General features: G+C 33.6%; 1 protein-coding gene across 3 annotated transcripts in view; it reads right to left on the bottom strand.

Annotated features, from left to right (window-relative positions):
- Positions 1-14705, bottom strand: part of emp (epithelial membrane protein) — a 45244-nt gene that overhangs the window by 15854 nt on the left and 14685 nt on the right. The window contains exon 2 of one of the 3 annotated variants that reach the window (XM_018459720.1): positions 10228-10424. The exons of the other annotated variants lie outside the window; for them this stretch is intronic. Within the exon in view, the coding sequence (XP_018315222.1) occupies positions 10228-10282 (55 nt within the window). The 5' untranslated portion in view covers positions 10283-10424. The remainder of the gene's footprint in view (positions 1-10227; positions 10425-14705) is intronic. 3 annotated transcript variants of the gene reach the window in all.

The following is a 14705-nucleotide window of genomic DNA, read 5'->3' as shown; positions in this document are numbered from 1 at the left end:
GTACTTGACCTCCATTCCCTACTTAGCACCGTCTAACTTCGTGAATGGTGCGCGATGTACAGTTGCGATGCACATCGTAATTCCGTACATTACGCCTATGGAACAATAGCGTGTTAACTGCGAGTGACCAACTGGGACATACGCGAGAAGCCAAATCATGTAATCTCGTAGGTATGCACATAAGATCATGTATGCTCACATACGAGATTACAATCAAGCGTTTGACTCTAGATATAATTAATATTTCCAACCAAAAATTATTTGTGCGAAAAGAATATTTATTTAATATCGGTATAATTTTTTTCTAAAATGTAGGAAAGAACCGTTTTGTTGAAATTTAACTCAATACAAATGAAAATTTTGTTGAATTATCAAATTAATTATGTAAAATATTTAAGTATTGATAACAAGTGTTGCTAAAAATTTTAACATTTAGCAACTAATTTGAATGTCCTACATAATTGTTTTGGTCCAAACAAAATTATTTTCAAATCGATATCTATATAAATTTTTACCCCTGATAAAAATTTTTTATGTATAATATATAAGAATATATATAAATATATATTATTATATATTGAAATATATTATTATATATTGTCCATATATTTCTTTCTTTTGTAAAATTTTTGTTTTGTACAAAAATAATAACAATCATAATAAGAGAAGACAAAAAATAATTAAAAGAATAATTTTCTTTTACAAAAAGTTTGAAGAAATAAAAAAATTGCACATATATTATTATGATTAACGATGCATATATGTATATGATTATATAACACCCAAAAAAATATTCTGCTGTTTAGCGCTTCCGTGTCAGAGGATTTTCCATTTATATACAACTTCAAGAAGATATTCTATAAAATAGAGAAATTTCGTATAACTATAAGGTGCTGGATTTCATTGCAATCCTTTTAATACTAGAAGAATGTCTTGCATGTACTGACATGCACGCATAACCCTACGATAGCACGCAAATGACAAATTTCTAACAAATAACTAAATAAGTGCAACTAGTATCTTACTATTTTCCCTTATTTTGAATTCCCTGATAAAAATTTTTTATGTATAATATATAAGAATATATATAAATATATATTATTATATATTGAAATATATTATTATATATTGTCCAAATATTTCTTTCTTTTGTAAAATTTTTGTTTTGTACAAAAATAATAACAATCATAATAAGAGAAGACAAAAAATAATTAAAAGAATAATTTTCTTTTACAAAAAGTTTGAAGAAATAAAAAAATTGCACATATATTATTATGATTAACGATGCATATATGTATATGATTATATAACACCCAAAAAAATATTCTGCTGTTTAGCGCTTCCGTGTCAGAGGATTTTCCATTTATATACAACTTCAAGAAGATATTCTATAAAATAGAGAAATTTCGTATAACTATAAGGTGCTGGATTTCATTGCAATCCTTTTAATACTAGAAGAATGTCTTGCATGTACTGACATGCACGCATAACCCTACGATAGCACGCAAATGACAAATTTCTAACAAATAACTAAATAAGTGCAACTAGTATCTTACTATTTTCCCTTATTTTGAATGGCTATTCGAGTTATTATAATAGAATTTTCTATGGAGGAATTAATTTTTTATCACAGCTCTTATGTCTTCATTTTAGATGAATGTGCTATAAAATACACGCGCCTGATTTATGTGAGATTTTTTGCTTAGAGGAAATGCTATTTATTAACGATTAATGCAAAATTTCGGACTTAGAACTTTGGTCTCTATTCATAAAAAGTGTAGACTATACGCCCCAATAGCACAGATCTCCAAGAGACGTTCCAAAGAACATTCAGAGAATATCTCTATGTCCTAAGAACGTTCGCCAGAACGTCCCTCGAATAAAGTGTGCTATTAGGGCGTCGAATCAACTTTCAAGTAATATAATCAGAAATCCGGTCATTTAAGGAACACGTGATTACCAAAGCGCATTTACGCAAGTGCGCTGAATTAGGAATCGTGCGGCATTCCCTGTCGTGATTACACGTGAAAAACAGCATAAGCGTAAAAATCAACTGTCCCGGAGATCTTGCGACACCTCTTTGTGTGCCGTGTATGACCGATTGTTTGGCTAAAAAGCCATTTACGTTTTCAGTCACGTAGAATGATATGCCGGGCGGGACCGCGGCCTTCAGAACGAATGATTCCACTTTGCAACGTCCGGCGCACATGACCCGGCAGGAGTGGTCCATGTGAACAAGTCTCAAAATGCGGTATATTGAGGGAAAAAGAAAATTAACATTTCATCCGTTAAATTTCCCTTTCGGATGCGATCACGAGGAAGGGAATAAAAATTACTGCGCGCGTTTTGCAGCAATATTGAATGTCAAAGACAATTGATTGCACAAGGAGAAGCGCAGGGACGAAGATGAGGGTGAGGGAGACGGGCGTATTATTAACCCGTCGAAAAATTGCACGATTCGCTTCGAGACATCGGATATTGCATCGCGCGTAATTATCGATCGGCAAAACGCGGACAGACGATTACAGATAATTTTTATTGCCAGGGTTGCCTTCGGACACGTTCCCGCTGACATCGCGGTCAAAAGTTTTAACATCTTTTAACGAAATTGCAACTTGATACAAATGTCATTACTTGTATTTTTTCCTGATAAAACGTTTCTCGAGGGATAAAGCGGCCTCGACGATCTTGCAAACATCCTATAGAAGGGCAATATATCGCTCGTCCTTGTTCGAACAAGACCATGACAACTTCAAAATGTTGTTCTCCTGACAAACGCGAAGTCGGTGGTCGACAACCATACACGCGCATCGACTGCATGCGCAATAAGCGACCTCGTCGTCATGTAATAGCTTCGTTCTTATAGGAGAAAGGATGTCTTCGCATGACGGATTCGAGTCGCACGAGATCGAACGAATGCCTCGCAACGTACTCGACGATCGAGGTGCATTATAGTACATTATGCATTCAAGTACTTGCGATATTTTGTAAAATAATATTCTGCAGACTGCATAATGTAATATGTTTTCAATCTCTGTTTACTTATATCCATTAAAAATAAAAAAAGAATCAATTTTTTATCTATTTCTTATATCTGTCTATGTTGAAAAATGTTTCTTTAGAACGCTACATTTTCGTTGCTTTGTTAAAATTACAGCTCTCAATCTTAAAAAAAAAAACATAAGTCGATTTAATTAATGACCGAATTTGAGTCGCACGAAACCGAACGAATACTTTGCAACATACTCGACGATTGAGAAAATTCAAAAAAATTTGAGACGCCATATTTTATATTTGGGGTTAGTAACAAAGAAGATACTGTACTCTTCATATTCATGTAGGTTTGAAAAGATATCTGTGTATCTGGAAGAGAGAGAGAGAGAGTCTATGGAGAGTTTTATATTAAGCAAGGTAGGTAATGGAATTTCGGTTGTTACTGCAGTTTATAAGAACATATCCTGTTTTCTCTCTCTTAAGCTTTTATAAAACATAGAAAGTATGTAAACAGGATTTAATTATGGATGAGTTTAAGTATTTTAATACAAAATTTGGTTTTTCTTGTAATTTTAATGTTTATTTTCAATATTATTCAAATTATCCTTTAAGATATTCAAATTGCCCCTTAAAATTGAGTTTCATTAAAATTGTAGGGGGAAATCGGATAATGGCATTATACCTCAATATTTAAAGATTAATATTTTATAGTTTGGGTAAATATTCCTTAAATATGTGAATTTTCCGCTACATATTCAAAGAAACGATAAAATTATTATTTTTCGAGAAATTGTTTAAAATGTTTGAAATTATTCAAATTACCCCGCTATACCCTATACTGCATTATTATGCATTCAAGTATAACTTGCAATATTTTATAAAATAATATTCTGCAGACCATATAATGTAAAATGTCTTTAATTTCTATTTATTTATATCCGTAAAAAATATAAAAAAATAAATTTTATCCGTTTCTTATTTCTCTTTACGTTAAAAAACAGTATTTTTCTTTTTAGAATTCGCTACATTTTCGAAATTATAATCTTTTCAAAATTGTAACTAAATTCTATACATCAATCTTACAAAAATATAAATTAACTTAATAATACTGATCATAATATTAGTGATAGTCGGACAAATAGAACTTTCTAAGTATTAAGCATAATTTAGAGTCTAAACTTTAGACGATGCACGATTCGGCGAACGAATCGTGAGAACGAGACGAACTCATGGAAAGATCACGACGAGCGAATCGATCGAAGGCGAGGAACGTGCATGGTTTTAAGAACTGAAAGTTAATTCTGTTCTTTCAAGGCTTGGCGAGTTTGCATTGGGCATGGAAGAGAATTCTGAAGTATAACGATGAATTAATTATGCGAGGCACACGTACAATGCGTCAATTGACGTCACAAGATTGACCTTACAAACACCATATACGAGTTATAATACGAATATGGTTCGCCGTTGTTTCTTTTTTCGGTGCCGATTATCATGGCAAGTCGACTTTTTATTACCGATTAATTAAGGCAACTTGGATCAGAAGCCTCGATAACATGACATACATACGCGTGCTTATACAAGAACAGTGAAAAATATTATAAATGTAAAATTGTGACCTTTCAGAAGAATTACTGGTTCAAGGTTTTCGTATACGAAAAGAATTTCGTACGACTTCTTAAGAAAAGTACAGGATGTAAATATTTCGAAATTTCACACGTTGCTTAGAAGTTGCGGCTTTGTTATTAACAATGTTATTAAGAATGATAGCAAAAAAAAAATTTAAAATTCAAATCACATAGTACTCTTCATTAATGCAATTGTTGTGAAACTTGAAAAAGTAAGTAATGGTATGAAAAACATAAAGCATATCGAGGACAATTATACCTCTCCATCCACCATGTGGAATTTTACACCTTCCGTCAGCAAATTGGTTCTCTAAACTTTAGTGCAGATTTTTATATTCCTCCGGCCTGTACAAAAATCTAAAAAAATTCGTATATACTTGTGAAAGCTTTAAACAAGTTTTTACTATCATAAAAGTCGGAGTATATTTTATATTTATTTCTTCCAGATTTAAATTAGAGATATACGAATCAAGATGTAAGATCGAATAGAATCAAATCGAATTTGAAATTTTTACGTCGAATCGAATCGAATCGAAACTTTTTTAATTTGAAAATGAATCGAACTTGAATGAAATTTTCTCGTATTTATATTAAAAATTAATTTAAAAGTAATAAAGTATTTCAATAATGTTCCAGATTTTTTTTTAAATAAACGTCCATGATTCGCGGGAATCCATGAAACATCCGTTCTATCGTTAGAATGGAAGTGAGAACTATAGCTTTAATCGGTATTACAACTCTCCTTTAAATAGAACAAATAAAATAGGTGATGGATTTAAAATCTAATTATCGATGATTCGAAATTTTTCTCTTAGCTTTGAAAATAATTTTGAATCGCATCCATTGTAATTCAATTTAATTCAATTCAAATTTGAACTATTCGCACACCTCTAATTTAAATTTGATGTTCACCAGAATTTATAATAAAACAATCGACTCTAATTTGACCAAAGAAGAGTTAAATTTGCACCTTACTTGTCATTATTATTATTATTATTATGTGTTGTATATGTATGGGACTCTTTCGCTGCGATATAAATAAAAAGAAAGCAAAACTTAAGAGACAAAACTGGTTATATCTGCGGTCGCTGCCTAAATATTTAACGTAACGATTGCTTAAATTAAATTTCGTAATTCAAGCAAGTCAATTATTTATTGCGATTATAGAGCTTTTTTTATTTTTTTCTCGTTCTCCGTTCGATAAAATTTTTCTCCTTACGTATCGCGATATCATTATTAAATAAGACTTACACAAGATTCAATTCTAACATGTATTCGACATAAATGCTCATTTCTATAATAGCGTAAGAATTAACTATAATAACAATCAAATAGGAGAATATTCGACTGTAATTGATAAATTTTTACAAAATCAACTATCAACAATTACGATTACGTAATTGTAGAATGAGCATAACAATGACTATTTATGGCTTCCATCATGTATCAACGCTATCGTTATCGTTACCGCCGATAGCTCAGCTATCTCAAAACGGCATTCCGTCCGAATTCTTTCAACATAAAAGAATCTTGCAACGCACGCGCTTTCGGTAGCCGCGCGGTGCAGCCGGTCACCGCTTTCTAAATTTCCACGCAGCAAAATCGATACCGCGTGATCTAGAGCGTAATCGTTGGCCCGCACACCTGCATTAACGTCGTTAGCGATAAATACACACGTTATTCATGCCAACGTGCGCTGCGCGACGATGCACATACACGTCCGGTGTAGGTGTGTACGTATAATGTGCATACACGATGCGTCAGCCGTGGAGACTTTAATGAAGCGAGGCGGTAATAATGGTCGGCGTATGTGCGCCGCGCTCGACGGAGCGCGTGCGACGGACGGGGACCCAAGCGAAGAAAGTCTTACAGCCTCCTCTCGGCTCGCCGTAATAATCGCGATCGAAACGCGCGGCGGCTGACTCGGTGCCTCTTTCTCTCTCGTGGGAAGAAAGTTACGCTCCTTATCGATCGTCGTAATCCTTACTCGCGTGCGCATACACATGCACACGCGTGCACGCGCACGTACACGCACGTACGCGCGTGAGATTCGCTCTGCCAGAATTTTTCTATTTTCTTGTCTCCTCGCGGGGGGGGAGGGGAGGCGGAATCGTCTACGTAACGACACGCCGCGTCGCGCGCCGGGAAAGGAAAGTAGCGCCAGCCGCAAAAAGACGCGTGTAGCATAATCGGCTGTATTTCCCCGCAACCCCGGCCGTCGCGACGCGATAATCGATTAACATTCTATTAAACACGCGGTATGATTTATGTCATTATTGTGAAACACGGTGGAGATTGAAATCCAATACGGAAGTATAAGAATCTTTCCGTTTACATTCTTGGATGAAAGTATTCTCATTAAAGTTATTAAATTAATAAATTATGTTATATATATAGTTATTATATTACATATAGTAATTATATAATATGTATAGTTATATTACAATTATTAATATTGAATCTCTGGCGAGGGGGTAACCACTTAATATAATCGTGGGACAGGGTCCTCGAAATCATTATAAAATTCATATGAAATCTCTATGTATAATTCGATAATTACATATGCAACCACGAGAATCATTGTATAATATTAAATAAAATCGTATATTTTACCAAATTATTTCATATGTAGTGGAAAAAATTATTTGTAATCAGATGAAATCATATGAAATCATGTAATCTGTGGAACAATATTTCAGCTAGTGGTTACCCCCTCGATTTCTGGGTTGTTTGTAGAAAATATAATCTTGAATTATTGAATTAAACCTATTAAATAAAAAAATATTTAAGAAATATTTAAGAAAGAACATTTAAGAATATTTAAGAATTAAAAATAAAATAGAAGAAGTTGATATAGATATGTATATACAGTGTATACTAAGCACAATAAAAGATTTTAAGAAATGATTCCTCACACTCTCTAAATCAAGACGAAAATATGACCATACGTCCAAAACGGTTAGTTTCAAAGATATAGGGTATCATAAAATTTCATTTTTTCCAATAATTTCCAAAACTATTCGAGTTATTTTGATGAAAAAATATGTACAAAGTTTCAAAATAATTTAATGTTTTTCAAAATTTTTCTTTCTCAACTTTGACACTCTCTATATCTTTGAAACTAAGCCGTTTCGGTCACATGATTATATGAAGTTTCTATCTTCTGAATTTGTAAGAAATCACTCCTTAAAATCTTTTAGCTTACTTAGTACTCTGTGTGTGTGTGTGTGTGTGTGTGTGTGTGTGTGTATATGTATATATATAATATATGCATACACGCATATATTTCAATACGTATATATTTTATAGATTAAATGCATGTAAATCTGATCAAAAACACGACGTCCATGACCCTGAAAATACCGTGACGTTACGATTTTGCAACATCATCGAAAATTAATATACGTTACGTTCGCCTCACGATTCGATCGATTTTATGCGCGATGGATAAGACGCATGTATCAAAAGCATTTACATATCAAGAAGTGTCGGAGATTCGCATTCATTAGTTAGATTGACGTTACTCAAGAGAAAAAAGTATTTTTATGTTAAAGCGTAACAAGGTCATCATTAACATGTAGGACTATTTATATATGCAAATGTTCCTCATCAAGTCGTAAAAGCTTAAAAAGCTCAATAACAAACGTTGTCAACGTATTTAATATATCTCCATGTAAAATATCGACTGTGGATTAGAAATCTAAATTAAACTTATTTACATTCAAGTCATGTATAATATATTATAAAAAAAGAAAAATCAATTTTTAAATTGCTTATCAATTTAATTTGTGTTACCACTAGTTTTAATTTCACTGAAAAAAATTTATTAAATTTTAATAAATATTTGTTTGAATAGTACTATCTTCTAAACATTTATTTACAGTAAATCAATATTTTTAATAAAAAAATAATACTTAAATAAAACATAAATTGATATACACTTCTTAAACGAAATAAATATATGTTTACATTTAGTAAATATTTAATTAGTACTATTTAAACACATTTTTATTAAAATTTACTAAATATTTTTTTCAGTATTAAAATTGTGTTTCAAGTCAAGACCGAAAACTGTTTCGACTCTTAGTTTTCAAAACTGGATCTGTATATAAATTTAAATAAATATAAATTATTTGAGCACTAAGATTCAGCTTAAGTCTCCTCATTTATAGTTAGAAGAAAAAAGAATTATGAGAAATTATTCATCTTTCACAACTTTCCTACACGCTTATGTTCATCACAATACTGATGTAGATTAATCTCGGTTTAACTTACTTTTTATCTTTCTATTCCTAGAAATTAGAAAAAGATATTTAATCTGCATTGATAGAGAAATGGATATTAGAAAGTACCAAAGTTAAAGAGTATTTTATTTTAACATATGGCTGAGTTTTTAAAAAAATTTAATTTTCTGAATTTATCAAGACTTTAATTTTGGGGCTTTTCTTTCGTTGATCCGGAACGCTCTACTATGCTCGTACGACGCGTGGACGGATTGACAATATGTCTTCATTTATTACGTTTGACCAATCTGTTTCGTGAGGAAACATGCGAGGACGAGCGACACAATTACGCACAAATACACGCGCATCGAGATGCGACGGTAACAACGATGAACCGCACGGAGAAGCGCGGCGCCGAGAGCGAGGCCAAAGAGGAAAAGCGGAAACGCTCGTTAACGGGGATCGGCACGGAGATCGCGAAGATAATGCGTACTTGGTAATATGAAGTACACATCACCCCGTAATACGGACGTAACACGGACGAACACAGACACGCGTTCTCGCGGTACAGTGCCCGCAATTCGCGTCGGCGACGGGCCAGGAAACGGTCGGGAAGACGGCCGGACGGAAAGTTACATTACTTCTTATTACCGCGCACGCGATTTACTCGCGCGCGTGCAGAAACACGGTGTACCGCGCAAGAAAGCAGGAAAAAATAGCGAACGGTGAAAGGATTTCCCGCGAAGTGTCCAAGGAAAAACGTACGCAACGTCCGAGGGCAACGTCGCGAAAATTCCTATTGTTTAATTAATGTTTATCTGCGCAATCGCGTCTATTCATAGCACGCGCAGATAATGCGTCCAAGGTTGATTGCGAGAATCTCTCGCAAGAGATTCCGCGCAAATCATTACTACTTCGTTGTTCATAAATGGTGTTCAGAGTAATGAAGATTAATGAAACTATATTTTTAATAACTATCTCTTAGATTGTATCAACCCGAGCAGCACAATTCATTGGCGAAACATTGGTTAAACGTTGGCATACATTGGGGATATGTTGGGCCAATGTTACGCCGATGAATTGTGCTACTAGGGAAGTCTCGAGGATAAGTCTCTTTATAAATGAATCTCGAAATAATTTTCACGGAATACGATGTTTGACTTCATTTAAGCGAACGTTTGCTCTTAAAATAAACTCGCGGTTTCTCCTAATTGCTTGTCTTTCCCTTCTATTTTACTTTCGCTGTAAGAACAATTTGCAAGCCTCGATTAGTTCACGGGGATAATGAGGGAAGGATGAGTCATGTTAGTCACAAGAGAATCGTTTTGCAGGCATTAGCGCTTTGAGGTGATATAATGTTGAATTTATCATACAATTTGTCGCACAATTTACTGCTGATGTGTGGAAATGGCTCGCTTCTTTAGCTCTACCGATGCTCATCAGCGTCACTCTCTTTCGCGTCGTCTCCGGAGGAATCCACGTATTCCGTCCTTCACGAATGATCCATAGGTGATCTTTTCACGATAGAAAGGGGAGAGGAGAAAAGAAATGAGACGTCAGGAAAACGCGCGGTACAAAGCATCTGCAGTAATTAAACGTATTGTGAATATTTTTAATTTCACTACTATCAGTGCTAAAAGTATATTAAACGCACTTAATGTAAACTATAGATTTTCAGCGTTGATAGTGAATTTTAGAATACAATCTTAATATAAATATAATTATATTTGCTATAGCTGTTATACATTTGCTTTACACCAAGATTTTTATGCTAAATATTTTTTAATCTTAGAGAAACAAGATGATATTACCGCTTGGATTGAAACAGAATTATTTTTTAGTAGAAATTCGAGAATATATACTTAGATAAGGTAATGTAATTTTTATAGGATAATTTGATGTTATTAATAACGTAAGTCGAATGAAGGGGGAGATACGGGCCTCTATTCTGTAACTCTTAATGACAGTAACGATATTATCGTTGCGCAGTTTTTTTTATCATGTACAAAACCTGCGTAACGACAATGTAACGATGTCATTACTATCATTAAGAGTTATAGAACAGAGTTATAGAATAAAGAATTCCATCACGATCTTTTCGTGATGGAAATTAGAAAGGAGAAAACAAATTGGACGTCAAGAAAACGCGCGGTGCAAAGCGTCCGCAATTAGGGTATCGTGGATACAGACAGCGGAACTTTCGGTGCTCTAATTCCCACCTCGGTAGAAGATAGTCGATCTGTTCTCACGCGTGCCAGATATTATCGTCCAGCTACTGTTGACAATGCAAAATAGGATATAACCCTCCGTGGGATATAAATCTTTCTCCAACCCCCGTCCGTTTGCAGAAATCCCGGCATGTCACCGGAAGCCCTTTGTCAGACATAGATACCGGAGAGCGGAACGGAGGAAGAGAAGTGACGAAATATTGATTGCTGCGTTGAAATCTTTTTAGGATCGAGAATACAGGATAGGTGTTTAAATAGAGTAGAGAGACACGGTTTGTTAGATACACGCTTAGACCGATTCCTGAGGTTCCCATTATACCGTACGTGGAAGAAATGCGAAATAACACGTCTGCTCCACACATTTCTTCTTTCTTAAGTGTATATTTTACGTGTATGTCATATGTATATAAATATGTATATGATTGCACGCACGTACATATATATACATATAATTTGTAAGCGGCACCGCTGCACGTAGAAACTTTCTAACGTACCTATCTGTGCATTCGCAAACCGAGCGATTATAAAATTGCAGCCTTAAACGAGCGGATCGTGCCGTGCGTGTAAACGGCCGTCGAACACGAAAAACTCGGCAGAACCAAGGAAGTAAACCTAGTGCATTGTAATGAGAAGCTAGAAACGTAGAAAAGGATGAGGAAGACTGTTAAAAAATTGAGTTAAAACTGTTTAATCGATTGTTCATATCCCTTCGCGATTTTTGTGTGATTGTCGAGATCCTATAACTTTATTTTTGCAAAGGATATGGATTTTAGAAAGGATTTGGATAAAAAATTTATCCCGATCTTATATTCAACGTAACTATATATCATACACATGCATACTGAAAAAAAATTTGCTATATCATAATAAACACTTTTTTGAATATTTTTTGTAAGTAGACATTTACTTATAATAAATAAATACATTCAATGAAAAAAAAATTTCAATTAAATGAATGGTTTTTGTATCAAATAAATATATGTTAATCATTCAATAACTTACAAATTTCAAAAAGAATATTTATTAAGATGTGGTAAATTTTTTTTTAGTGCACTATTGTGAAACGTACCGTGATGTTTTACAGAATTGAAATGGATAAAATAACTACCTGCTTGCCTAGACTTTATTCGATGGAATACACTGAGAAAAAGATACTTAAAAATTTATTTATGAAAAATATATTTATTTCATTGAAATGCTTATTTATACACGGCGAAATAAAATTTTATTTGTAGCAAATAACCCACTTATTTTATTTTTTTTTACAATAAATGAGATATAGGTGTTTCACAGAAATGTATATTTTATCATCACAATCAATTTTTTTCATAACTAATAAATATCGAAGAAGACGTCATAAATAACATTTGCTTCGCAATACTACGACATTATTCTCTCAGTATATAGACAAGTTAAGTTGAAGTTTGTTCGCTACAGGCAGCTAATGAGAGCTCAAGATCTTTGCTTAGCAAGCATTTATGACTCTCTATTAAAATAGTCATAAATAATACCTACACGTCATCTCCTGATGTCAAAAACAAGGATTGACTCGATTTTAAAATAAGAATTTAGAATTTAAAAAGAAAATAAGAGTTTTATCGAATAATTTGGAAATAACGTTGGTTGCAACGTCGATAATACGATAAAAAGTACTATAAGACGTTATTTGTTAATGGATAATCTCGGAAAGTTCCGAGAATGTTAACATTTATAGAACGGGAAACCACTAAAGTGAAATGTTATCATATTTTGAAGCAAAGATTATAATGAATTATAATAAATTTTACTCAAGAAAAAGGTCAAGAATAGATCCTCTCCAGCTTAGAATGATTAATAATGTAAAATTTTACATAAGCAATTGCAGCACATAACAGTGCACGTACAAAATTGAATTCAGTCTGGCCATATGTTTTATTTTTATCGCCAATGATAACGTGATTTCGTTTTTTTAATAACACGTAATTTAGTCTAACTGCGCTATCGTCCCAAGATGCGCTCGGGATAAGCACGTAATTGCCACGTGGGGCGTTAGAAACGGCTTTTGCTTCTTTTTCCTTCATCACGCGGCGCATTACGAAACTGGATGAATTGTATGTAAAGATAAGCGTTGCAGCAAGCAAGTTAGACCTAGCTACTTTCGTAATTTCTCGAGCTCATCACAAGGAGAACCTCATCTTTTCATCTAACAGTAATTGCCGCAAAAGATGTTACTCATTGTGATGTCTATTCTTAACTTTTACCCGTGCTGAGACTCTATTCAGGCCCCGGCATCACTGCCTGCCTGTGTTATTACACTTCTTTCCACGAGACCGCCGGTTCAGCCGGTGGTACAAAAGTAACGGTGCGCGCGTGAGCCGTTGTTGGCGCGAAAAAGACCGAGTGAAAGTCCAGTTAGTTTCGAGAGTGATTCAAGATCGATCTGCCTCTGCGGGCACCTTTAACAGATAAATTCATTACACCGCACCGATCGCCTTTAAATATCTAAATGATGTACCCATCCGCGTCTTAATGTAAAGCTAAGTAACAAATTGCTTTTATAAACCTTATTTTTCTTCTGGTTCAACAATAAATCACTCGAAAGAAAAAAAATTACTATTCATTGTAAGCGGACAAGTCATAAAAATGAATAATAAAAATTTTTATGTTTCATTTTACATAGCAGATCGATTAATTTATGTACAATTGATGCATTTACGAATAACACTATAATAATACGATTTTTTCTTCTTCGAAAAAACTTGATATTATATAAATATCCGTAATGTTAAATATAAGCCATTCTTTCATTAGATTTATTATTTAACTCAGACATTATATAATTAATCATTACTTGTTAGACTTTGTACACTGTTTTATCCAGACAATTTTTTATCCAGTTGCATTAACAATAAGTTTTTTAAAAACATATAATTTTTACAAATATATACAAATAAAATTTAAATTAATGAAATTTGTTTTAAAAATAAAAAAGTAATAAATAGGATTACACACATAAATAATTCTAAAGAACTTGCAAATTCTTTTAAGTAAAAATTTAATAGACTTCTTTCATAAAAAAAATAATTGTTTGAATAAATTAATAATTTTTCTCGAGAATCTGATGTCAGATTTTTAATTACACCGCTGAAAAACGAATATAATCTATTAATATATATTATAATTAATAATATAATTTTGATAGTACAATTTTACGGTAACAGTCAGATTTCTTTAATTATTGAGCCACGTTGTTAACGTACGCATGTTTCGCGAATGCTGGCAGTCACACGTCGCGCAATCCCTGCGAATTCTATAGGCATTCACGCGAACGCGTGAGCTGGCTCACTTTCGAGAAGATTCGTGAGATAAGACCACGCATATGTCGGACGTTATTAATTAATCTAGCAGTTTGCGTAAATCGAGCTATAATCAGAGTAAAGACAGCGTCCGCGTTCCACGATTATGACACACCGCGTTTTCGCTCCGGATCCATCTGTTTCTTTGTGAGCTAATGCGGATTAAGGTCGTTAAGTCGACAGTAAGACTATATCGTCAAGAATACAGTAAGACACCGAGAGAAAGTATGAAAAGGTGCAAAGGTCTCTCTCTCTCTCTCTCTCTCATTCTCTCTCACTCTTTCTTTCTCTGTTTAACAG

The sequence above is a fragment of the Mycetomoellerius zeteki genome, unplaced genomic scaffold (genome assembly GCF_001594055.1).
Source record: "Mycetomoellerius zeteki isolate Tzet28-1 unplaced genomic scaffold, Tzet1.0 scaffold85, whole genome shotgun sequence".
In the NCBI taxonomy this organism is placed as follows: domain Eukaryota; kingdom Metazoa; phylum Arthropoda; class Insecta; order Hymenoptera; family Formicidae; genus Mycetomoellerius; species Mycetomoellerius zeteki.
Note: the sequence above shows the minus strand (reverse complement) of the source record. Positions and strands in the feature narration are given on the sequence as shown.